Source organism: Coregonus clupeaformis, unplaced genomic scaffold, assembly GCF_020615455.1.
Source record: "Coregonus clupeaformis isolate EN_2021a unplaced genomic scaffold, ASM2061545v1 scaf0005, whole genome shotgun sequence".
Classification (NCBI taxonomy): domain Eukaryota; kingdom Metazoa; phylum Chordata; class Actinopteri; order Salmoniformes; family Salmonidae; genus Coregonus; species Coregonus clupeaformis.
Genome location: NW_025533460.1, coordinates 469,377 through 493,690, shown reverse-complemented (window position 1 = coordinate 493,690; position 24,314 = coordinate 469,377). Strand labels below are relative to the sequence as shown.

Below are 24,314 nucleotides of genomic sequence, written 5' to 3'. Positions count from 1 at the left end.
GACTCTCAAGTTTCCGTGAATTTGGCTTCAAAAGAACAGATGCAGAGATTGTCTTGTCTTTGATAAAGATGTTCAGTGACCTTAGTCATAATTTGTCTTCTTCTTTGAAGTGTATGACACTTGGCACCTCTCTCTCCCTCGCAACTTCTCTCCATCTCTGTCCCTCTCCCTCCCTCTCTTTTTTCACCTCTGTTTGTTTACACCAACTCCCTCTATCTTCTATTAGTATTTCAACCACTCCACGGTAGTGAGGGGATAAGAGAGAGAGAAGCAATCTGCTGCAGAAATATCAATACAGCGTTTAATCTAAAATAAATAACCCTGTAATTGACAGGAGGGCAAAGTGGCACATTCTATTACTGTAAATGAAATGGAAACTGTCCCAAACTCCCCCAACCCCCTTCTCCACTCCCTCCCTCCCTCCCTTCTTCCCCATGCCTCAATTTTTCTGTATTCTTCAGTCGTTCTCTTTGCATCTCTTACCTGTGAGGGGAAAAAACCTTCTCCCCTCGCATGCAGAGTAAGTGCCTCTTCCCCCGCCGTCACCTTTCTTTGTGATGAATATTATAAGGAAACCTGATGCCATCTCAATGCCGAAGCAATTTAATTACTCAGCGCTAGGATAGGAACGTAAAGATGCTGGCCCGCTGCGGTAATGCCATTTTCGCTCTGTATTAGGAGGCAGGTTAAAGGAAATCAGGAGAGGGTGCAGAGAATGACAATAGTCGATATGGTGCCCATACTGACATTCCTCTTTCTCTGTTATCTCCCATTCCAGTGGCAGTTGGTGTCTGTCCCGGAGCACAGCACAGAGCCCCTGACCATGCACAGTGACAAGCTGCTGGTGTCCCAAAATCAGGGGGAACTCAAGGTGAGCAGCTAACCCACACACAAACCTTAACCCCCAACTAAAACTTCACTGACCATGGAATTATGAAAGTACAGTACCAGTCAAAAGTTTGGACACACCTACTCATTCAAGGGTTTTTCTTTATTTTTTTTACTATTTTCTACATTGTATAATAATAGTGAAGACATCAAAACTATGACATAACACATGGACTCATGTAGTAACCAAAAAAGTGTTAAATAAAAAAATAAAAAATATTTTCGAGATTCTTCAGTAGCCGCCCTTTGCCTTGATGACAGCTTTGCACACTCTTGGCATTCTTGACACAAACCAGTGTGCCTGGCACCTACTACCATACTCTGTTCAAAGGCACTTACATATTTTGTCTTGCCCATTCACCCTCTGAATGGCACAATTGTCTCAAGGCTTAAAAATATTTATTTAACCTGTGTCCTGATTTGAAGTGGATTTAACAAGTGACACCAATAAGGGATCATGGCTTTCACCTGGATTCACCTGGTCAGTTCTGGTCAGTTATTAATGTTTTGAATACTCAGTGTATAACACATACAGTGCATTCGGAAAGTATTCAGACCCCTTGACTTTTTCCACATTTTGTTATATTACAGCCTTATTCTAAAATTGATTAAATTGTTTTTTTCTCTCACCAATCTACACACAATACCCCATAATGACAAAGCAAAAACAGGTTTTTAGGAATTTTAGCAAATTTTATAAAAATAAAAAAAGGAAATATTACATTTACCTAAGTATTCAGACCCTTTACTCAGTACTTTGTTGAAGCACCTTTGGCAGGGATTATAGCCTCGATACTTCTTACAGTGCCTTGCAAAAGTATGCATCCCCCTTGGCGTTTTTCCTATTTTGTTGCATTAAAACCTGTAATTTAAATGGAATTTTATTTGGATTTCATGTAATGGACATACACAAAATAGTCCAAATTGGTGAAGTAAAATGAAAAAAATAACTTGTTCCAAATATTTAAAAAAAAAAATAACTGAAAAGTGGTGCGTGCATATGTATTCACCCCCTTTGCTATGAAGCCCCTAAATAAGATCTGGTGCAATCAATTACTGTCAGAAGTCACATAATTAGTTAGATTGCACACAGGTGGACTTTATTTAAGTGTCAGATGATCTGTCACATGATCTCAGTGTATATATACACCTGTTCTGAAAGGCCCCAGAGTCTGCAACACCACTAAGCAAGGGGCGGCACCAAGCAAGCGGCACCATGAAGACCAATGAGCTCTCCAAACAGGTCAGGGACAAAGTTGTGGAGAAGTACAGATCAGGGTTGGGTTATAAAAAAATATCAGAAACTTTGAACATCCCAAATTTTAAGAATATGGCACCACAACAAACCTGCCAAGAGAGGGCCGCCCACCAAAACTCACGGACCAGGCAAGGAGGGCATTAATCAGAGAGGCAACAAAGAGACCAAAGATAACCCTGAAGGAGCTGCAAAGCTCCACAGCGGAGATTGGAGTATCTGTCCATAGGACCACTTTAAGCCGTACACTCCACAGAGCTGGGCTTTACGGAAGAGTAGCCAGAAAAAAGCCATTGCTTAAAGAAAAAAATAAGCCAACACGTTTGGTGTTCGCCAAAAGGCATGTGGGAGACTCCCCAAACATACAGAAGAAGGTACTCTGGTCAGATGAGACTAAAATTGAGCTTTTTGGCCATCAAGGAAAATGCTATGTCTGGCGCAAACCCAACACCTCTCATCACCCCGTGAACACCATCCCCACAGTGAAGCATGGTGGTGGCAGCATCGTGCTGTGGGGATGTTTTTCATCGGCAGGGACTGGGAAACTGGTCAGAATTGAAGGAATGATGGATGGTGCTAAATACAGGGAAATTCTTGAGGGAAACCTGTTTCAGTCTTCCAGAGATTTGACACTGGGACGGAGGTTGACCTTCCAGCATGTCCAAGATGGCAGCATGTCAAGTCGTTTGTCAAGTCGTTTGTTTGTGACTAGTACATTTTAACCTACTAATAATCTATTTATTTATGGTTGCGTAACTTCGTTGTTGCGTAGTGCAAACTATTTTATTTTTGCTGGTGTAAAGATCACGGGTCCTCCTCAACTCGGAACTTCATTACTTGAAGTTTACCAAAGTAACCCTATCTCTGGCTGGCCTGAGTTCCTCGTTAGTCCGCGGAGTGTCTTGTCCGAGCTGCTCCTTGCTCTTCGCCTGGCTGTCAGTGGCAGCTCAACCCGTTCTCTCTATCGCACTCAACACCCAATCTACTCACACGCGCAAACACTCACATTGACTCACATACACGCTGTCCCTCTCTCCACTTACCTTCGTTGGCCTCTTGTTTTTTGGTCAGAGAAAATGACAATTTACGTGGTATTGCTTTGTGCACTGACTTTATTGAACTCTGGAGAAAACGAACATTGTCGCAGGGTGAGTACATCTGACAATGTACTCTCGCGTCCATTAGACATTTTGTCTGCAGGAACTCGCTCTTTTTCACTCGGTCCACTCGTCCAAGTGCCGATGCATTTGTGGCATGATGTGAACAGTACGAATTTGTGTCACTACCAAAGTCTAATGGTTTTAAATGACTGTTTTGTATTGTCTGGAAACTCACTTGTAGAATTCGCTTGCAGTAGGTCTCTTAAAAAAGAGAAGCCGTGTAAGGTTATTAAACAGAGGTGCCTAGTTATTCTTCTGTTGTTGATATCAGGTAACGTGCAACCTAACCCTGGCCCTGATATGCAATGTCTCCAAACCCCCTCTGATTTTAAATCAAGATCTGGTTTTGGTATTTTTCATTTAAATGTACGCAGCCTGTTGTCAAAAATTGATGGGGTTAGGATTTGGGCTAAATCAACTGATGCTGATGTAATTGTGTTTTCGGAAACCTGGCTCAGCAAGTCTATTTTTGATAAGGATATTTGTATAAGTGGTTACAATGTTTATCGTGCAGATCGGGTTAAGAAAGGTGGGGGTGTGGCTATATATGTAAAATCTAAATTCCATGTAAGTGTGGCAAAGTCTGAAACTATTTGTAAACAGTTGGAATTTCTTGCTTTGAATATTGAGGTTTCAAAGGGCCTCTCTATAACTGTGATTGGCTGTTATAGACCCCCCTCTGCTCTTGGTGATGCATTTTCTTCTTTGACGCACCTTATGTCTAAACTTCTTTACAGTGAAATGATCTTGATTGGTGATCTCAACTGGTGTTGGTTAAAGCCGGTGTCTGATGATTTAAAAATGTTTTGTAATTCTATGAATCTTACCCAGTTGATTAATTCACCCACTCGCCCAAATCTTAAATGCCCTGATAAATCTACCCTGATTGATTTGATATTGACAAATGTTCCACATAAATATTCTGCGGTTGGTGTTTTTTGTAATGATTTAAGTGACCATTGTGCTGTTGTTGCTGTTAGAAATACTAAGGTTCCAAAGACAAATCCACGTTTTATTCGTAAGAGAAATTTGAAGTGTTTTAATGAGCAGGCTTTCTTTCATGATTTGTTTTATTTTGACTGGAGCAAGATTGAGCTTATCCCTGATGTGGAAACTGCCTGGATATTCTTTCATGATGGTTTTTTCCAAATAGTAAACAAACATGCACCATTCCGCAGGTTCAGGGTTAAAGGGCGGGATAATCCATGGTTTTCTTCTGAGCTGTCTTGTATTATTCACGACCGTAATCTAGCCTGGGCTAAAGCAAGGAAATCTTGTTCTGATGCTGATTGGCTTATTTTTAGGCAGTTAAGAAACAAGTGTTCTTTTCTTCTCAGGAAGGCCAAGTCTGAATATTTTATGTCTGTTACCACTGATAACCTGAATGACCCTAGAAAGTTTTGGAATGCTATTAAGTCTATGTCTGGTAACAGTAATGTTAATGAATTACCGTCATGTGTTTTGAAGGACTCTGTTGCTATATATGACAAAACTGAAATGCTGAATTGTTTCAATGAGCACTTTGTATCATCTGGTAGGCTGTTTGATTCAGTGTCCTCTGTCTCTGTACAACCCTGTGTGGATGAACCAGTGTCCTCTGTCTCTGTACAACCCTGTGTGGATGAACCAGTGAGAGCTGGTCAAACTTTTAGTTTTCTGCCATTCTCAGTGCAGGTGGTACATAAAGCCCTGAAATCCTTAGATCAAAGAAAGCCTGCAGGTCCTCATCTTTTGGATCCCTGCTTTTTAAATCTGGCAGCTGATTTCATAGCTGAACCACTTACATATCTGTTCAATCTAACCCTGGAATGTAATGAAATTCCAAAGATCTGGAAGTCAGCATTTGTCCTACCACTTTTAAAAGGGGGAGATCCAACTCTTTTAAATAATTATAGGCCAATCTCAAAGCTGTCACCCCTGGTGAAAATACTTGAAACCCTTGTAAGTGAACAGCTAAAATAGTTTTTATTTACTAACTCTATTTTATCAATGTATCAATCGGGCTTCAGGAAGAAGCATAGCACAATTACAGCAGCCATGAAGGTTTTAAATGATATCACTGAAGCCCTTGACAAAAAACAGCACTGTGTCTCACTTTTTATTGATCTCTCTAAGGCTTTTGATACAGTTGATCATGCTATACTAAGGCAGAGATTGTTGAGTGTAGGTCTTTCGGAGCATGCAGTTGCATGGTTTGCTAACTATCTGTCTGATAGAACTCAGTGCACTCAATTTGATGGGCTTATGTCTGTTAAATTGTCTGTCCTGAATGGTGTGCCCCAGGGCTCTGTACTTGGTCCTCTCTTATTCACTATTTATATTAATGATTTAGACAAAAATGTCCAAAATGCACAACTTCATTTTTATGCTGATGATACTGTTATTTACTGTTGTGCCTCATCTCTTACAAAAGCTTTCCAGAACTTGCAAACTGCTTTTTATACTGTTCAACATACCTTGTGTCAATTGAAGCTTATCCTCAATACTGACAAAACTAAACTAATGGTGTTTTCTAATGCAAGAAATAGACCTCTGAACCTTTCACCTGTTACTACCTGTCAGGGCAAGGAGATTGAGGTTGTAACCTCATATAAATATCTTGGAATTCTAATTGATGACGGCCTCTCTTTTAAATTGCATATTCAACAACTTACAAAAAAATTGAAGCTGAAATTGGGATTTTATTTTAGGAATAAGGCCTGTTTTTCTTTTGAAGCCAGAAGGAGGCTAGTATCAGCTACATTTATGCCTTTACTAGACTATGGGGATATTTTATATATGAATGCTTCCGCTCAGTGTTTGAGATCAATTGACACTCTTTATCATGGTACTTTGAGATTTATTTTAAACTGCAAAACCCTTACGCACCACTGTACTTTGTATACCAGGGTTGGCTGGCCTTCTCTAGTCACTCGTAGGCTCAGTCACTGGTATACTTTTATTTACAAAGCCATTTTGGGTTTACTACCTTTTATTTGGGCATTTTTATTGTTCAGAAATGTGGTGGGTACTCTCTTCGTTCACTGGACTTTATCCTGCTAACTGTTCCAAATGTCCGAACTGAATTTGGTAAAAGGTCTTTTATGTACTCTGCGCCATCGTCTTGGAACACCTTACAAAATAATTTTAAACTGGAAGAACTTGTCCCGATTGGTGTTTTTAAATCTCTGATGAAGGATTTTGAGGCTGATTCCCTGACCTGTCAATGTTTTTAATTTGCTGTTTTTGATATTGTTATACTCTTGTGAATTCATGAATGGTTTTTACTAGATTACTTGTAGTTTTTCATGTTGTCTGTCTGTAATTTTTTGTAATGACTTGGTGCTGCCTATCTTGGCCAGGACGCTCTTGAAAAAGAGATTTTAAATCTCAATGAGCCCTTCCTGGTTAAATAAAGGTTAAATAAAAATAAATAAATAATGACCCTAAGCATACTGCCAAAGCAACACTTGAGTGGTTTAAGGGGAAACATTTAAATGTCTTGGAATGGCCTAGTCAAAGCCCAGACCTCAATCCAATTGAGAATCAGTGGGATGACTTAAAGATTGCTGTACACCAGCGGAACCCATCCAATTTGAAGGAGCTGGAGTAGTTTTGCCTTGAAGAATGGGCAAAAATGAATAGTGAATAGTTACGCATGCTCAAGTTGTCTGTTTTTTTGTCTTATTTCTTGTTTGTTTCACAATAAAAAATATTTTGCATCTTCAAAGTGGTAGGCATGTTGTGTAAATCAAATGATACAAACCCCCGAAAAATCCAATTTAATTCCAGGTTGTAAGGCAACAAAATAGGAAAAATGCCAAGAGGGGTGAATACTTCCCCAAGCCACTGTAGGTATAACGCTACAAGCTTGGCACACCTGTATTTGGGGAGTTTCTCCCATTCTTCTCTGCAGATCCTCTCAAGCTCTGTCAGGTTGGATGGGTGTCGCTGTACAGCTATTTTCAGGTCTCTCCAGAGATGTTCGATCTGGTTCAAGGCTCTGGCTGGGCCACTCAAGGACATTCAGAGACTTGTCCTGAAGCCACTCCTGCGTTGTCTTGGCTCTGTGCTTAGGGTCGTTGTCCTGTTGGAAGGTGAACCTTCGCCCCAGTCTGAGGTCCTGAGCGCTCTGGAGCAGGTTTTCATCAAGGATCTCTCTGTACTTTGCTCTGTTCATCTGTCCCTCGATCCTGACTAGTCTACAAGTCCCTGCCGCTGAAAAACATCCCCACAGCATGATGCTGCCACCACCATGCTTCACCGTAGGGATGGTACCAGGTTTCCTCCAGACGTGACGCTTGGCATTCAGACCAAAGAGTTCAATCTTGGTTTCATCAGACCAGAGAATCTTGTTTCTCATGTTCTGAGAGTCCTTTAGGTGCCTTTTGTCAAACTCCAAGTAGGCTGCGGGCGACCAGCTCTAGGAATGATGGAGGCCACTGTGTTCTTGGGGACCTTCAATGCTGCAGAAATGTTTTGGTACCCGTCCCCAGATCTGTGCCTCGACACAATCCTCTCGGAGCTCTACGGACAATTCCTTCGACCTCATGGCTTGGTTTTTGCTCTGACATGCACTGTCAACTGTGGGACCTTGTATAGACAGGTGTTTGCCTTTCCAAATCATGTCCAATCAATTGAATTTACCACAGGTGGTCTCAAATCAAGTTGTAGAAACATCTCAAGGATGATCAATGGAAACAGGATGCACCTGAGCTCATAGCAAAAGGGTCTGAATATTTTTTATATTTAATCCATTTTAGAATAAGGCTGTAACGTATCAAAATGTGGAAAAAGTCAAGGGGTCTGAATACTTTCCCGAATGCACCGTATAAATTGGAATTATAGGATCTCTATGACTGTGACCCTTAACCCAGATCTCAAAGACAATCGTAAACCCCTTTCCACTATCACAATGGAGACTGTCACAATGTCAGTCAGCCCTCTGTGCCACCTTATGCAGCTCAGCAAAGTCATATTTGGCTTACCTGTGCTTCACCAGCGTTGGACCCCTGCTGTTAGTAATCACAATGTTGATTTTCATACTTGTGTGTTCCAAGGAGGTCCCCCAGTGACCCAAGTCCGACATTCCCATTCCCAGTATTAATTTAACCACAAATCCATATAATTTAAAGGGGCTTGGCTTGCTCAATGTTCTAGCGCCACCATTCAATTTTCTGCAGTGAAAGTTCCTCTTGTTTTTCCCCTCAGCTCACCTAAGTACCCACAATGGCTCTCACTGCGCCCCTCTGTAATGTTCTCAAAATAGGCAGCCGTAATCGCTGCCCGATGAGCAGCACTAGACTCCTGCTGACAAATGACTGAGAAACAAGTGGAAGAAAGGAAAGAGAGAGACCCAGTCATTTCAACACTGAGGGTAACTGATTGGTTTTAATTGTCAGGCAGGGACAGAGGTGTCAAATTGAATATAGATTTTTGTTTCCCTCTGAACAAACACTCAACCTATGCACTCCTTTCTTTCGCTCCCTCCGTCTCCTCTCCTCCATAATTCTGTGAGGGAGAGGCTTTATTTCCATCAGACCTCCTTGGGCAGTGGTTTCTCTCTGGCCCAAGTCTCAAAGCAACCCAGCCATCATCCCATAGTCTCCAGATTGCATTTTGTATACCCTTCATATATCCCTGGGGTGTTAAACAAGAATGTAATGAGGGGGAGATTTTGGGTCAATTTCTAGTTAATGCAGTACCCCTTTAGTGAGCCCATAACACTAACCCGTGAAGTCCACTGTTGAAAGGCTGCTTTGGAATATAAAGGCTCTCTCAGGGATAATGGGAGCTGCTTTATCTCAATCCATATGCTATTTCTTCTCTCCAGAGCTTTGGATAACCAGCTAATGCAGCAGCCCCTAGTCTCTGTGGTCTTAATGAACCATGGGTAGACTAGATAAATGTATTAACTGACTGACTGACTGAATCCAATACAGTTCAGCTCCCCACCCCCACATCCTCAGCTAAGCTCTGCACCGCTCCCAACTCCCCCTAGCTCCACTGATCCAGGTGCAGTTCCCATCCAGATTGTATATACAGTGCTGTGAAATAGCGGTTGCCCCCTTTATGATTTTCTTTTTTTATATATATATTTTTGACACTAAATGTTATCAGATCTTCAACCAAAATCTAATATTAGATAAAGGGAACCTGAGTGAACAAATAACACAAACGTGATACTTATTTAATTTATTTAATAAACAAAGTTACGCAACACCCAATGCCCCTCTGTGAAAAAGTAATCTTCTGTTCTCTATCCATGGAATTAGTCCTCTGCGCCACCAGGATGGAGCTAGCATTTTTTTTACCTTACAAAGCTGTTCATTTTAGTCTATTCAAACGGACCCCATTTCAAAGGAAACAAGCACTCATTAAGATCAGGTGTGGCCAATTAGTGGGCACAGCCAACACACCACAACACACTTAACAAGATAGAGGATATAGAGAGTGTTGTTGATGCTGAGAACGGAAAGTATATGTTTTTAAATAACATTCTTAGAACGTTCTCTGAACTTTACAAAAGTTTTATTGTGGTTTTTATGGAAAGTTTTCTTAACGTTCTCGAAGTACTGAAATTCCCACAGAAAATGTTTTGTTAATGTTCTTGGAACATATGGTTCTCAGAACGTTATGTGCTAGCTGGGTGGCTAACCACACTCAGAGTGGAGACAAACAAGCAGCTAATGGAGGAAGTGATTTCTGCACAGGACAGGAGTGATTTTTATCGGGACGGGACAGGAACGTTCTGTGGTTATAGAACTGTTGCGGGATTAGGATAGTACGGGAAAAGAATGGACAGGACAGGAATGAATTTTCACTCCTGTGTCAACCTCTAATTGGCACCTTTCCAGGAAGAGGGGATGAGGAGGGCGGAAGAGAGCAGAATACATTTTCTCACTGATTACAGAATTAATTGCATCTTTAATTAAAGATAAAGACAGCTTCCTAAGGTTGGCAGGCCATGTGTAACCAAAGTGGCTTCAGTCGCCTCTCCACTCTTCTCTCCTTCTCAATCTGTCATTCATTTATTCCTCCCCCTGTCAGGACTAGGGTGCTCAGAATTCTCAGCATGTCCTCTTTTGCTGTGACACAGAGTCATTGGTGACTTGGACAGTTCACTTGAAACAAGTATATTCATTTGAAACATGAGTTGCAGGCCCTCTCAAAAAGTAATTAAGTATCCAAGCAAAACCAGAGTAAAAAGGAACCTCCACAATCGAGTGTCAACATGAAATCAATGCATATGACTCCTGGTGCACTGTGCACATTTACATTTACATCATTTAGCAGACGCTCTTATCCAGAGCGACTTACAAATTGGTGCATTCAACTTATGATAGCCAGTGGGACAACCACTTTTTTATTTTAATTTTTATGGGGGGGTAGAAGGATTACTTTATACTATTCCACGTATTCCTTAAAGAGGTAGGGTTTCAAGTGTCTCCGAAAGGTGGTCAGTGACTCCGCTGTCCTGGCGTTGTGGGGGAGCTTGTTCCACGCAATGTGTTAGATGTTGGAGGCAGTGTGCACTTCTTCAGTTTGCAGCCGTACTGTACTTAACTTGAAGTGTTGTTCTTAGTTTGTGTTGTTTGATGAAGATGTAACAAAGTTCTAACCTAATGTCCTTGTTTATGCAGAGCAATGAGGACCGCACACAGAACGGGTCAGCCTGCTCGGCCCGGGCCCCTGCCACCTCCATGGAGGCCCTGTCTCCATTCTTCAAGAAGAAAGCACACATCCTAGAGGTCCTGCGCAAGCTGGAGGAGTCAGACCCACTCAAGTTCCACCCCTCCTCCTGCCTGTCCCATCACCACGACCTGGGCCAGGCGCTGGTCTCCATGGAGAGAGACCAGATGTCCCTGGTGTCCTCTGGGGGGTTACCTGCCCCACAGCGCCTGGTGGCACACCCATCGTCACACTGCCGCCACTCCAGCTCTGACTCGGACATCCACGATTACGGCAATGGCGAAGGGGCTCTCCAGGAGGACCATGCCCAGCATCAGCAACAACAACACGGGGGCTGTCAGTCCTGCCACATACTCTCCCAGAAGAGCAACCTGGACAGCCTGCTGAAGTGTGCCCAAGGCCATGGTACCTCACACCAGGCCAGAGTGGAGATCCTTAACGGGCAGGCCTGGGCAGAGGACCAGGGGGCGTCAGCACAGAGGACAGACCCTCCCCAGGCAGCGGCTCTCCCCCACCTCCTCTCTGCTGACAGCACAAACCAGTGCTACATGCACAAAACAGCATTGGACTCTCTAGAGCGCACTCCAGAAGGTCTGGGTTCTTCTGATCCTTTCCTCTCCTCGTTAATCCAAGCCAACCTCAACGGGATGCTAGGGGAGGAGCCGAGGAAGTTACAAAGACACAAAGATGAGCATCCGTCCGGCAAACAACCTCCTCCGCCTCGGGCGGATGTACAGCCCTCTCACGGAGAGGATGTGAAGCACATAAAGGCTGTCATGGCAACGTCGCAGAGCCAGAACGAGGACAGTCCAGAGGAGGGCTGCTACCTGGAAGTAGAGGCAGCAGCGGCACACAATGTGAACAACAGCCTGCACTCTTCTACCTCACACACAGACCATGTTGCCATGGAGACAGACCCAGGGTATCCCGAGGAGCAGGAAGTGAGTGATCAGATCAGCAATGGGCTCTACTTCTCCTCCAATGAGACGTCTGTCTCCAAGAAGGTGGCGGTGGAGTCTTACTCTCCAGCCCCAGTGCCTGAGAGGACCAGCTCAGCTCAGGCCCTGCCTCCCTCTGGGAAGAGCAAGCTTGCACTCAGCCCCACCACTCCCTCCTCAGGTCTGTGTGAAGTCAAGCCCTCCCCTATCTCCTCCCCGTCCCGGCTGCTCAAGTTCCTGAAGATCCCTACAGGGATCAACCAGGCACAACCAGGCAACCCCCTCCGTTTAAGTCCCCAGCTCACCCGCAGCTCCAAGATCCCCTGCAGAAACAACATCAACTATGAGGTGTACCACTCTCCCGCCCTGACCCGCAAAGCCACCACCACGGAGAGGGAGAAGCAGCCATCCTCATCCTCCTCCAAAACAGACCCCTACCCTGCCACGCACTCCGCCCCCACCTCCCCACCCAAACCAGAGGACAGTGCGGACCCCACTCCCATGGCCAAAGAAATTGCTTTCAGCAGCCACTCTGCGCCCAAACCCAGCCTCAGCACAAAGGCACCCCCCTCCACCGCCCCTCATGCACAAAGGGGTTCTCAGAAGGTGCCCCACTACGAGAATGTCTGCCCCTCAGATGGGACGCCCCAGTTCCTGGAGGGTCTTAAGACGTCCCAGTACCTCCCTTACCCCCAACCTGAGGGGCCTGTAGAGAAGCAGCGTCAGCAAGATGAGAACCTCCGCAGCCCCTCGTCTTCACAGTACCCCGACTCGTCCCCAGGTACAGCTGACCAGGACTTCTCTGACCAGGACACTGACCAGGACACTGACTCAGAGAGCCCCGTCTGGCACAAGCCAAACCAACACTTCAGCCTCCCCTCCTCGTCCTCCTCCGCCGCCAGTAAAGCACACAGTAGTCGCCCCAGCTACTCCAGCATGAGGGACAGGCACCAGGAGGTCCGGGCAACTCTGGAGCCCAGCCAAGAGAACTGTGAACCTGCCCAGCCAATCCAGTCTGCAGCCAGGCGAGGTGACCTGTCGCCTGGGTACTCCACCCCCAAGAGACTGGTGCAGGGCAATCCCCAGAGTGAGTCCAGTCACCACCCCTTCAAAGAGCGCCTGGCTGCTTTGGGAAAACTGAAGAGCACAGAGGACTTGCCAGTAGGTGCACAGTCCGTGGACAAGAAGGATGCACAAAGTAACGTAGGTAAACCCCCCACCAACAATATTGAGAAAAGCAAGACCGCTGAAAGGCAAGGTGAGAGAACTGGGGCAGAGCAGCACAGAAATCAGAAATACACTGATTCCCTGGATGGGAAGCCCTACCCCAAAACCAGCCTCGGCAGTCACCCTAGGGTGCCAGGTCCAATACATGAATCGGGCGCCAAATCTTCAGCTACCCCATCATCGATACCCAAGGGAGAGCAGGAGACACCGTTTTCTCCCAGGATATATGTAGCAAAAGCAGAGGGTCCAAAGATCAAGATGGGCACATCATCCTCCAACACAGAGACTCCTCCAGTGGTGCGGAGCTATGGGAAATGCCCCATCACCCAGAGCCACCACAGTAAATCTGCCCCCAGCCCCCAAAACAGCCCCACTAAAGTCCCGTCAAAGTCCCCTTCAAAGGTCGGCCAGGCTTCCTCTTACCCCAGAGGGGTCAAACCCATTCATGAGGACCGTGCCCTGGCTCAGAGACACCCACTTCGGCCGGAGGACAAAACCAAGCTCACAGCTGGCAAGAAGAAGACCTTTGTCCATGCAGAGAGCTTCCCGCCTCCTCCTCCTTTGCCACCGCGGCCATCTACTGAAGCCATCGCAAAAGAGGACAAGAAGCCGTACTCGTCTGGCCCACCCGTGCCCCAGTCTGCCATTGAGCAAAAGGTAATGCGTGGCATCGAGGAAAACATGCTGAAGCTGCAGGAGCAGGACCGGGGCCAGGCAGCCGAGCCAAAGCAGAAGGCCTCCAATGGCATTGCCAGCTGGTTCGGCCTGAGGAAGAGCAAGCTCCCTGCCCTCAGCCGCAAACCGGAAGTGTCCAAGCTCAAGATCAACATGTCCTCCTCTCTTTCGTCATCCTCTGCCTCTGGCGGAGGGGCTAAGGACCCAAAGACAGGTGGTCCCCAGAAGGTGGTGGAGAGCCTGAACATCTCCAAGCTGATGGAGAAGGCAGAGGACCTGCGGAAGGCGCTGGAAGAGGAGCGGGCATATGTGAACAGGGTCGGAATGGACCGCTCTGGCAGAGGCCACTCCTGTGAGGTGGTGATGGACCAGGCCCAGGGCCAACTGTCACTCATGTACAGAGGAATGACAGCAGAGAACTTCATGCAGCAGCTCCTCAACAGGTAAAAATAATATGTATTCTTAAATAACCTGATGATTTACCTGAGAATTAATTAAATACATCCAAACCCTGGCTAGGATATATTAGACTGGTGCTATGAGTGTACTAAATTTGTGATCATAAGATATTTATCAAACTTGGCCAGAGGGATAGAAACTCTTTCTCATATGATTATATCTTATCAAATTGGATTTGTAAATAGAGTTTAATGTCGAAAGCTAGTTCCCCTATGAGTTTGTTGTAACGTCTTCCTTCTTAAGTCCCTCGACGTCTTGTTCTGGAAACAGGGTGGACGAGAGGGGAGCTATACCTACCACCTTTGGAATGGCACACAGACGCCTCTCCTTTGACTCTAAGAGGTCGCGGCCCAACTTCAGTCACCAGAGGAACGGGATCAGCCACACCAAGAGCAGGGTAAACTATTTTCTCTCTGTCGTATTCCTCTGATACACTATAGAAAGATTAATAAACTACACATTTAGTGTCAGTGGTATATATGATTGTCATTAACCCTTGCTGGTTCAGGGTTCAGATATGATCGGCAAGGATGAGGTCACATCAGACGAGAGCTTGGCAGAGTCCATTAGTTCTCAGCACTTTACAGGTGAGAGTAGCATGATGCTGAGTCATAATAATGTCAGTCATCCATTTTCCTTGACTAACTCTGCCCCTGACTCTAGTCTTACTTAATTGTTCCTTCCTCACTGTTTAGGTTCTGGGGCCTCCATGCGCACCCTCGACAGTGGCATCGGCACGTTCCCCATGCCAGACTACGCCAGTAGCGTGGCAGGGAAGAGCATCCCTAAGGGGAAGCCACAGGGAGAGCAAGGGTTTTCTTGCTCCCAGGGGAAACATGGAGCCATGATGAAGGTTCCGCGTAAGGCCCGTACACTGGAGAGAGAGCTGTCATCTCTGGACGAAGTCAACCCGTTTGTCCTGTATGGCTCAGGGCTGGAGGGAAAAGGTCCCAACATGCACCTGTCCAGCACCATCCAAGAAGGTAAGCTTGGACTCTTGGACTTTGTATTCCCATAGGACTTGTTGTGTTCCCATATAGACCATTTCAATGCTGACATTTTTCATAAATGGTTTAGATATGGTTGCGAAAGTTCATATTTTATCAGTTGTGTTAATATAATGATAAATCCTGCAAAACCAATATTTTGTGGCTCATTAAAACTGGATCAACTATTCACACAAGCTTAAACCTTCAACAAAACACCCGAGCTACACTCTTTTCTTTTTACATTTTGAATTGAATTTGCTCTTATGCAGACATAGATGCCTACGGAGCTCATATGCAAAATCCCCCCACCAAGAACTGGACCTTTCCCAATCTGAAAGGCTCTGCGGGAGCCACTGATGTTTACTTGGAAGTGCAGGGAGACCTGGACAGCCAGGGGACCCCATCCAGAAGGGTGAGTGAGTCAGAGAGTCATCTCCATCCTAACAATAACTTTTGAAGAAGACAACATCTGTGCTGTGCTGATGTGACATCTTTTTCATCTAAGTTGAAATGATGAAAGTGCCGCTCTTTATTCATATTTTAAGAGATAAGGCCAATAGAAAGACAGCTGGGGCCTTGATCACTGTCGCCTGTCAGTTGTCAACCCTTGAGAGAGAGAGAGAGAGAGAGAGAGAGAGAGAGAGAGAGAGAGAGAGAGAGAGAGAGAGAGAGAGAGAGAGAGAGAGAGAGAGAGAGAGAGAGAGAGAGAGAGAGAGAGAGAGAGAGAGAGAGAGAGAGAGAGAGAGAGAGAGAGAGAGAGAGAGAGAGAGAGAGAGAGAGAGAGAGAGAGAGAGAGAGAGAGAGAGAGAGAGAGAGAGAGAGAGAGAGAGAGAGAGAGAGAGAGAGAGAGAGAGAGAGAGAGAGAGAGAGAGAGAGAGAGAGAGAGAGAGAGAGAGAGAGAGAGAGAGAGAGAGAGAGAGAGAGAGAGAGAGAGAGAGAGAGAGAGAGAGAGAGAGAGAGAGAGAGAGAGAGAGAGAGAGAGAGAGAGAGAGAGAGAGAGAGAGAGAGAGAGAGAGAGAGAGAGAGAGAGAGAGAGAGAGAGAGAGAGAGAGAGAGAGAGAGAGAGAGAGAACAAACTTATTTTCGACTCTCTCCCTTTCAATGGGCTGCGTTAATGGCAGCCTGGACTGAAATGCACAGAAAGTCCACAGCTTTTAACACCAAGCAAAGAAATGTGTGCATTTTAACAGCAGCAGTGTTTCCATCAAACTGGCTTGTTACGAATGAAGAGCTGTGCGTAATGACTTAGTGCACATAAGAAGCACTTTGTCGTAAAAACCTTTCAGAAGTTCTATGTGTTTCCATCCCATTTGGCATAAAAAGTAATGCGAAAAACAGAAAATGTGCCCACTTGGCACAGGTACTCTAGAAAACAGCTCATTAATACGGTGCAGAGGGTACATGATGAGATTATGAATAAAAGCTAGATCGTTTTTATTTGTCAATTGGCAGCTAAGCACCGATCATCATGTCACCAGCATACAAATTAACTCTTTACACTCATACCCGTATACGGGTTGAAAATGGCAGATTTGGGCACTAATACGCTCCTAAATTGGAATGTAGTGGCTGTACAGTAACATGCTACACATGATGTCAGAGCTCTGGCTCTGCGTTTCACAGCACTGTATGGGTTTTGCCTGGAAACCGTTGTGAACTTGAGCACCGCGCACGACAAGAAGTTGCCCCCATCCCTCCTGGTAATTGGGCAACTTTTGCAAATAAATTATGTCTGAGTGTGGGGAATGTAAATTAAGATGACTCGACGTATTTTGAAAGATAAGACATTGAGGTTTTATAATAAGTAACGCTTTGATGTCATACAAGCAAGCCAAACACCCGTGAGTCCAATTGTGCACTTCACATTTCCAAATCATAAAACGAATATCATAAACAGTGTCAATGTTTATGATCACTATGTTTGATGTACAGTAACAAGATGACATGTCGTCATACCCTGGGTTGTTCTGAACAGAATGAGTCTGTTTGTTTATTGTTAAGAACATTCGCCTGAGCATACGCACCTGAATGCACTCATGACTCCTTTCTATGAGCACCAAAATTACGATCTGTTTCTCTGAATTGCCCTGTGAAAGCCAAAGACTGTACGATCGTATTTTATAACTTAGCTAGTCATGTTGGCAATAGAACAAATCATGCCCACCTGACCCAGATTGCTATTTATAATGGACCGTTTTTGGATTGTGTAAAGAGGAACAGTAATTGTGGGATGGCGGGGATGCAGGGTTGTGTTCCAAATAAAACAACTACAACTGTGCTTGCTCTAGATCCTTAACGGGACAGCTAGGAGAGCTCAAAAAAGCACCTTATAGTTGAAGACACTTCTTTGAGTCATAAAAGTGCATTGAAATTACTTAGGAACCCTGCACGCTTTGGAGAGGTGTGGGGCCATTGGAGACACCAGATAGTCCTCTCACTCAAACCCTTGTCATTGTTTTGTCTTATGTTGCACCTACACCACATTTTCCAGGAATAATCTTATGTTACTGAATGTATCCATACTATTTATAAACAAATGCGGCGAAAATTACAGTAAATGTAAAATGCACATAAAATCAACAGTGTAATGTTGTCGAGTGAACTGTTGTGTACTCACGTTTGATCTAATAATTTCTCCATTATCTCCAAACTGTTCCCTTTCAATTGCTACCATGGTTATGCATATGCATTTCATATTTATTCTGTAAGAAACATTTCAATTTAGCCCTATCCATATAGGCCAATTCCCACAAGGGTTAAGACCCTCGATATTTATTGGAAAGGATCATCAAACTTATCAACGTGCACATTCACCACCCTTATTTAATCGTTAGCCTAATAAACTGTGCATGCTTTTCCATGTCGTAGTGGGAGGACCCAAAAAATAGCATCACATGACTGCAAATTACCCACGATATGATGGTTATTATATCAACAATTGCAATGTCAACAATATTCTATCCCAAAAAATAAGTTTGTCACATTATCTATTTCACAGACAAAAAAATGATCCACCCTTGTCAAAGTATTTATGCTGAACAAAAATATAAACGCAACATGTAAAGTGTTGGTCCCATGTTTCATGAGGTGGAATAAAAGATCCCAGAAATGTTCCATATGCACAAAAAAACGTATTTCTCTCAAACTTCGTGCACAAATTTGTTTGTGCACGAATTTCCCTGTTAGTGAGCATTTCTCCTTTGCCAGGATAATCCATCCACCTGACAGGTGTGACATAGCAAGAAGCTGATCTTGCTGATCATTACACACATGCACCTTGTGCTGGGGACAATAAAAGGCCACCCTAAAATGTGCAGTTTTGTCACACAACAATGCCACAGATGTCTCAAGTTTTGAGGGAGCATGCAATTGGCATGCTGACTGCAGGAATGTCCACCAGAGCTGTTGCCAGAGAATTGAATGTTTATTTCTCTACCATAAGCTGCCTCCAACGTCGTATTAGAGAATTTGGCAGTACGTCCAACCGGCCTCACAACCGCAGACCACGTGTAACCATGCCAGCCCAGGACCTCCAGCTTCTTTACCTGTGGGATCGTCTGAGACCAGCCACCCGGACAGCCGATGAAACTGAGGAGTATTTCTGTCTGTAATAAAGCCCTTTTGGGGAAAATCTCATTCTGATTGGCTGGGCCTGGCACCCCAGTGGGTGGGCCTTGCTCCCAAGTGGTTGGGCCTATGCCCTCCCAGGCCCACCCATGGCCCACCCATGGCTGTGCCCCTGCCCAGTCATGTGAAATCCATAGATTACGCCTAATTTATTTATTTCAATTGACTGATTTCCTTATATGAACTGTAACTCAGTAAAATCATTGAAATTGTTGCGTGTTGCATTTATATTTTGTTCAGTATAGTTTTGTTGACATTTAGGAAAGTTTACCAACAACGTCTGTTTCCATTAGGCCTGTCGTGAGTTTTTTATGCGACATGTACTTTACTCGGTTGGATGGAAACATGGTTACTGACAAAAGCATTTCTTGAAGTCACAGATATAAATGCAACGGTGCACGTGTTGCCCTAGAATCTGTTAAATCTCACGTTGTCCTAAAATAACTAACTATAGCATAATTCTGTCCCCCTGTCCCTCCCTACCATCCATATCCTCCCATGTTCCCCTCCTCCCTCCCCCTTCTTCATGTGCCCACCTGTCCTCTCCCCCAAGAGTTTGAAACAGTGTGTTCCCCAGCGCCCCCTGGCTACTGACCCAGGCAGCCTCCCCCTGCCACCCCAGATGGGACTCAGCCAGCGGGGTAAGGGGCGGACGCCCAGTGCCCCGGAGGTGGGGAAGGATGGAGGACTGGAGCTGGTGAAGGAGACCCCAGAGGACATCCTGTCCCCGAGAGAGACGCCTGAATCCCTCAGTGACTCCCTCTACGACAGCCTGTCCTCCTGTGGCAGCCAGGGCTGACAGGCCCTAGGACCCAGGGACAGAGAGGGGAGCAGAGAGAGAGAGAGATGGACCAACCGACACCCTTTAAACCACTGCTAAAGATGCACCTCCCTTCTTGTAATGGCGGCCCAGCCCATGAGGCAGAACAAGTTGAAGTACCTCCTTCCCTCTTTTACACACACACACACACACACACACCTCTCTCTATGTTGCTGAGATCTGGTTAGTACTGCTGGAAAACTCACCCTCAGGTTGACTGATGTTCACACACACATACATCATTTGTGGAACTAGACTGAGAACTGGGCACTGTTGTTCTCCAAGCAACAAGCATCGGATGACAGACCAGCTCAACTCAAATGTACGCACAGACACACACACACACAGACCAGATGCATGGACAAACGTCACCTTGTTCGAGACAGCCACATGCTCACCATGGTCTGGATAATCTGAAGAATCGTTGTTAAATAATTTAACTGGGCTCCTGAGGTCGGCCCCAAGAAGTGGCTGGTATCAAGGGTTTATCTTGTCTGCCCTGGATGTGGACATGTTTCAGTCATGGAAAACTGGGTAGCCATTAATGCCAGAAAACAACCACATTTTACTGCCCACTAAATGTGTCACAATGTGGGGATCGATATAATAGACTTCCCTGTTTTCAGTTATGTTATTTTTTAAACTGTTGTGCTTTATATTACATGTTATATATCATGTTATTTTAAGTTAAATAAAAAAGTGTGGGTATGTATGAATGGAAGGATGTGTGTATGTGAGTGAGACTTAATGCAGGGTCTCCACACTAGCTTTGACCATGTCAATGATCTCCTGACAGGAGAAAATAAGTTTACACTTTCCCTGAAGCTGCCATATAGTGTGCTGTTTCACAACCTACTGTAACACATGACGTAACAGATAGTGGCAGATCATGACAACAGCCATTATATTAAACTTATGACCAGACATTACCTAGTAGTGTATGTGTTATGGACAATGAAATGCGAAGAATCTCAACCAAGAGTCAAATGTTTTACATGTGTTTGATCCATTGTCAGACTGTTTTATGTAGTGAAAAATTTGTCAGGAATAATGCCATTATAACAGCATTATATAGGCAGCCTATGACTGCCGCCATTAACAATGAAGTTCTAAACTGAGCTGCTATTTAAAACTCAAAATGAGAGTTTGACGTGCTAAAAGAGTAAACGAGTAACAGGACTCATCCACCTTTTATATGACTATAAACTGAGTTTACATACATGAGCCAGGATTCAATCCAAGGCGCGTTAAAGACCAGCGTACTTTAACAGACTTTTAAAGGTAATTTGTGCTTAACCTGACATGCACAGTGTTTACCATGAATGCGATCTCTGTGAACGTCTGGGGAAAATGCCTTTAAAAGGTGCATTGTCTGCTGTTTAGTCTGCTGCTCTATAACTCACCCTGCCAAAAATCTTGTTTGGCACAGGTTCCATATTTATCCTGCCAGAAACGATTGAACCGATAACTCTACTTTTTGTCTAAAACGATCCACTAAAGCAGAAAGATGGATGTAGGCCTTTCTTGTGAAGGAGTAACGATCCAGCCCCATTGGACATAGAGTGGTTGCTTACTTCTGCAATATGGGCCAATGTTTGCCTTGAATAGGCACAGACAGACATGCATTCAATCAATTTACTATTGGACAATTAAGAAAGACAAAATGTCTGTGCTATAGGAATGTTAAAAAAGACATGGATCGTTGTTCGTTCACCATTGCTGTACTGCAGATGCTACACCATGATGTACACACAAGTGTTTAGGTAGGCTTACAGATATTTGTTGCAGGAGGAGTATTGTGTTTCTACACACATTTTGCATTCGTAAGAATCAGAGGTTATCCTAATAGACAAGTGCTGTGTTTAAATGTATTTTAAATTCCCTCTGGCTGCCAAAAACACAGTTTTTATGTTCAAATGCATGTAGTTTCAGGTTGTGGCAGCCCTGTCTGTGGCCAAACACCTATCGTTAAACAGTGCAAGGATGTCATCACCCTATGAGCAGAACTTTAAAAGAAAGGAGAAGCACTTGAAAGCAATATTGTTTTTTGTACAGTTGTTTCATTCTTCTTTTGCAAACAAAATATAAGATGATAGGAGATGCCAGTCGATCCTAGCCGACTGGGGAACTTGTCTATAGTGCACTACTCTGGTTAAAAGTAGTGCACTGTATAGAGAATGTAGTTCCATTTGGAATGCTGCCCTTGTTTAAACGGCCACTTCATAACAGCACCAAGAGACACTAAGAAGGACATGGACTCCTCCCTCCCTGCCCATGTACTTGATTATGTCCTCATAAGTAGTTCCATCCGCTTCATAACTCCCCACAAACTCCTTTAGCGATAAGACATCCTTGTGCTTCCAAACTCTGCGCTTTCAGAAGAATGTGATCTTTCAAAACTGATATGGATTTGGCATTTTTTTAGTATACATTTTTTCATAAGCCCACTTTGAACCTTGCCTGTCCTTTAGCTCCCATCCCCCCCGAGTTAACAAAATAACTACTGTGTTATACCATGGAAATGGAGATCTGACTGTTACTGTATGTACACTCCGCTGTGAGAACAGATCGATTTGAGTTGAAGAGGTAGTCTTCCAGAATATCTGCTGCCATTCCACCCTTTCAACTCCATCTGAATTATGGCACAATGAAAACAAGGGTTTGACATGAAGTCCATTCGCTTTACAATCATCTCATAATAACAATGTTTCCATGGGACATATTTAACACACAATCATTTTGTCTTGGAGTACTGTGTTCTACGTTGCGGCCAAACCATATGAAACTAAATTATAATTAACCAACTACAGTACTTCAGATGGAAGCATTTTTCATTCCACTAGATTGCTCTTACATAGGAACCAATACTTTCTTTACCATACTCTTATTCTGTATTCCTCTGGAAGTAACTGGGAGATCCCTAGGTAGCTACATGTTAACACCATGGTAACACAAGTAATCTATCTGCAGGGAAGCCTCCCACTCTGTCAGTCAAACATGAGTCAAGCCCCAGTCAGGGGTCTTAGCAACACCATATACCTTAACTATGGCAATGCTGACCAGGGTGGAGTGGCGTTATGTTGTAGTGAAATCTTTACTTAATATGTTTGCTTTATGGACTTTATCTCACTTCATTCAAAGAGGTTGTTGCAGCTCTATCTATTTGATGTATTTATTTACTTATTTATTTTTTAGGGCAAATCATACTCAAATGAACTTTTTGTTATTGTTGTTATAGACGTTTTTCTTCTGATACCCCTTATTTTTGTACTATACTCTTCTTATTTTATTCTATTGAATGAAAGGTTGTTGTTGTTTTTTCATGAGAGGCCTGTGTTTGGTGTTGTTCTGTTGACTGGGGTATTCTCATTTTATTACTCTGATTTTGTAAATAGTATTTCAAGTTGTTATGTACATAGCATTTCCACCAGAACTCAAATGAAGCCATAAACCGTAATGTATTTTATCAAGGTAGTAAAAACACAATGATGATGATTATGTTCATTTATGCAAGAACCCAACAAATAAAAATGTATCAGAGCTAGCTTGACGTTCTTAATTTATTCATTCAAGGCTCTTGATTGAACGCCTCTTGCTAAAAGCTCGTAATATCCACGAAGCATCAGAGCCTGCTATGATTTTGACACAAACAAGACTTTCTTGCTGTTTCAATACTCCGCATATGCAATACTCTGCATACTCTGAATTAGGGATACATGCAGACCACACCGCACGCATCGCGTGCGTGAGCTTTGCAAAATAAATGTCCACATACATGTTATTCAATCATTGCACCCACACTGCCCGCACGCGTCAACGTAAATCTGCGTGGCCAGGTGCTAAAATAGAACTCTGTTCTATTTGTGACGCTCAACGCGCTGCAAATCCTGCCTCTCCCATCTCCTCATTGGTTTTTAGGAGCATCTACCCACGTGGGTGATTTGAAAAATTAACTGGGATTAATTGTCGGACTACAGGACCTTGTGCATTTCAGGTAAAATAACAACCCAATGTTTATATCCCATGATAAATTAGCTAGCAACAGCAAGCTAGCTAAATTGCCATAAATGTTTAATGCTTTTCGACCTGTCCCCAAATTAATATAATTGGTTCAGAGTTTGTTTTGATATTTCAACCTGCTTATCCTGATCGTGTCTGGTGTGGTGGGACAAAATCAACATGCGTTCGATGGCGCAAGCGTGCGTGCGGTCTGGTTAGCATGTTAAGGTAATGCCAAATTAGGGTTGTGGTTGAGGCTAGAGTTAGGGTTGAACTAGGTTGTTGAAGTGAAGCTAGGGTTAGAGTTGTGGTTAAGGCAAGGGTTCGTGTTGAACCGGGATGTAGACATAAAGCTAGGGTTGCAAAGGGAGTTTACCAGTAAACATTAGTGGCCTTTAGTATCAGATGACATTAGTGGCCTTTTTGTGTACTTCAAATTATCACTAATTATCTCTGGCCCTAAATGTGGCCTTATCCAATGTAAAATATATGAAATAATCAAATACGATGATTTTACATTATCCTAAATATAAACCATCAACTTGGTAAATACCATTGGCGTTTTAATGAGGGTTTCAGCATGAAATGTCCTTTTACATATATATA

General features: G+C 43.9%; 1 protein-coding gene across 2 annotated transcripts in view; it reads left to right on the top strand.

Annotated features, from left to right (window-relative positions):
• The window catches only part of LOC121577823 (nck-associated protein 5-like), a 118,343-nt gene extending 95,090 nt beyond the window's left edge, over nt 1-23,253 (top strand). The window contains exons 8-14 of one of the 2 annotated variants that reach the window (XM_041891740.2): nt 779-871; nt 10,926-14,257; nt 14,544-14,670; nt 14,782-14,860; nt 14,969-15,256; nt 15,532-15,674; nt 19,443-23,253. In XM_041891740.2, the coding sequence (XP_041747674.2) occupies nt 779-871; nt 10,926-14,257; nt 14,544-14,670; nt 14,782-14,860; nt 14,969-15,256; nt 15,532-15,674; nt 19,443-19,688 (4,308 nt within the window). In that variant the 3' untranslated portion in view covers nt 19,689-23,253. Of the gene's footprint in view, nt 1-778; nt 872-10,925; nt 14,258-14,516; nt 14,671-14,781; nt 14,861-14,968; nt 15,257-15,531; nt 15,675-19,442 lie in introns of both variants that reach the window. The other variant, XM_041891739.2, reaches the window with a different exon arrangement.
• Nucleotides 23,254-24,314: the final 1,061 nt, after the last annotated feature.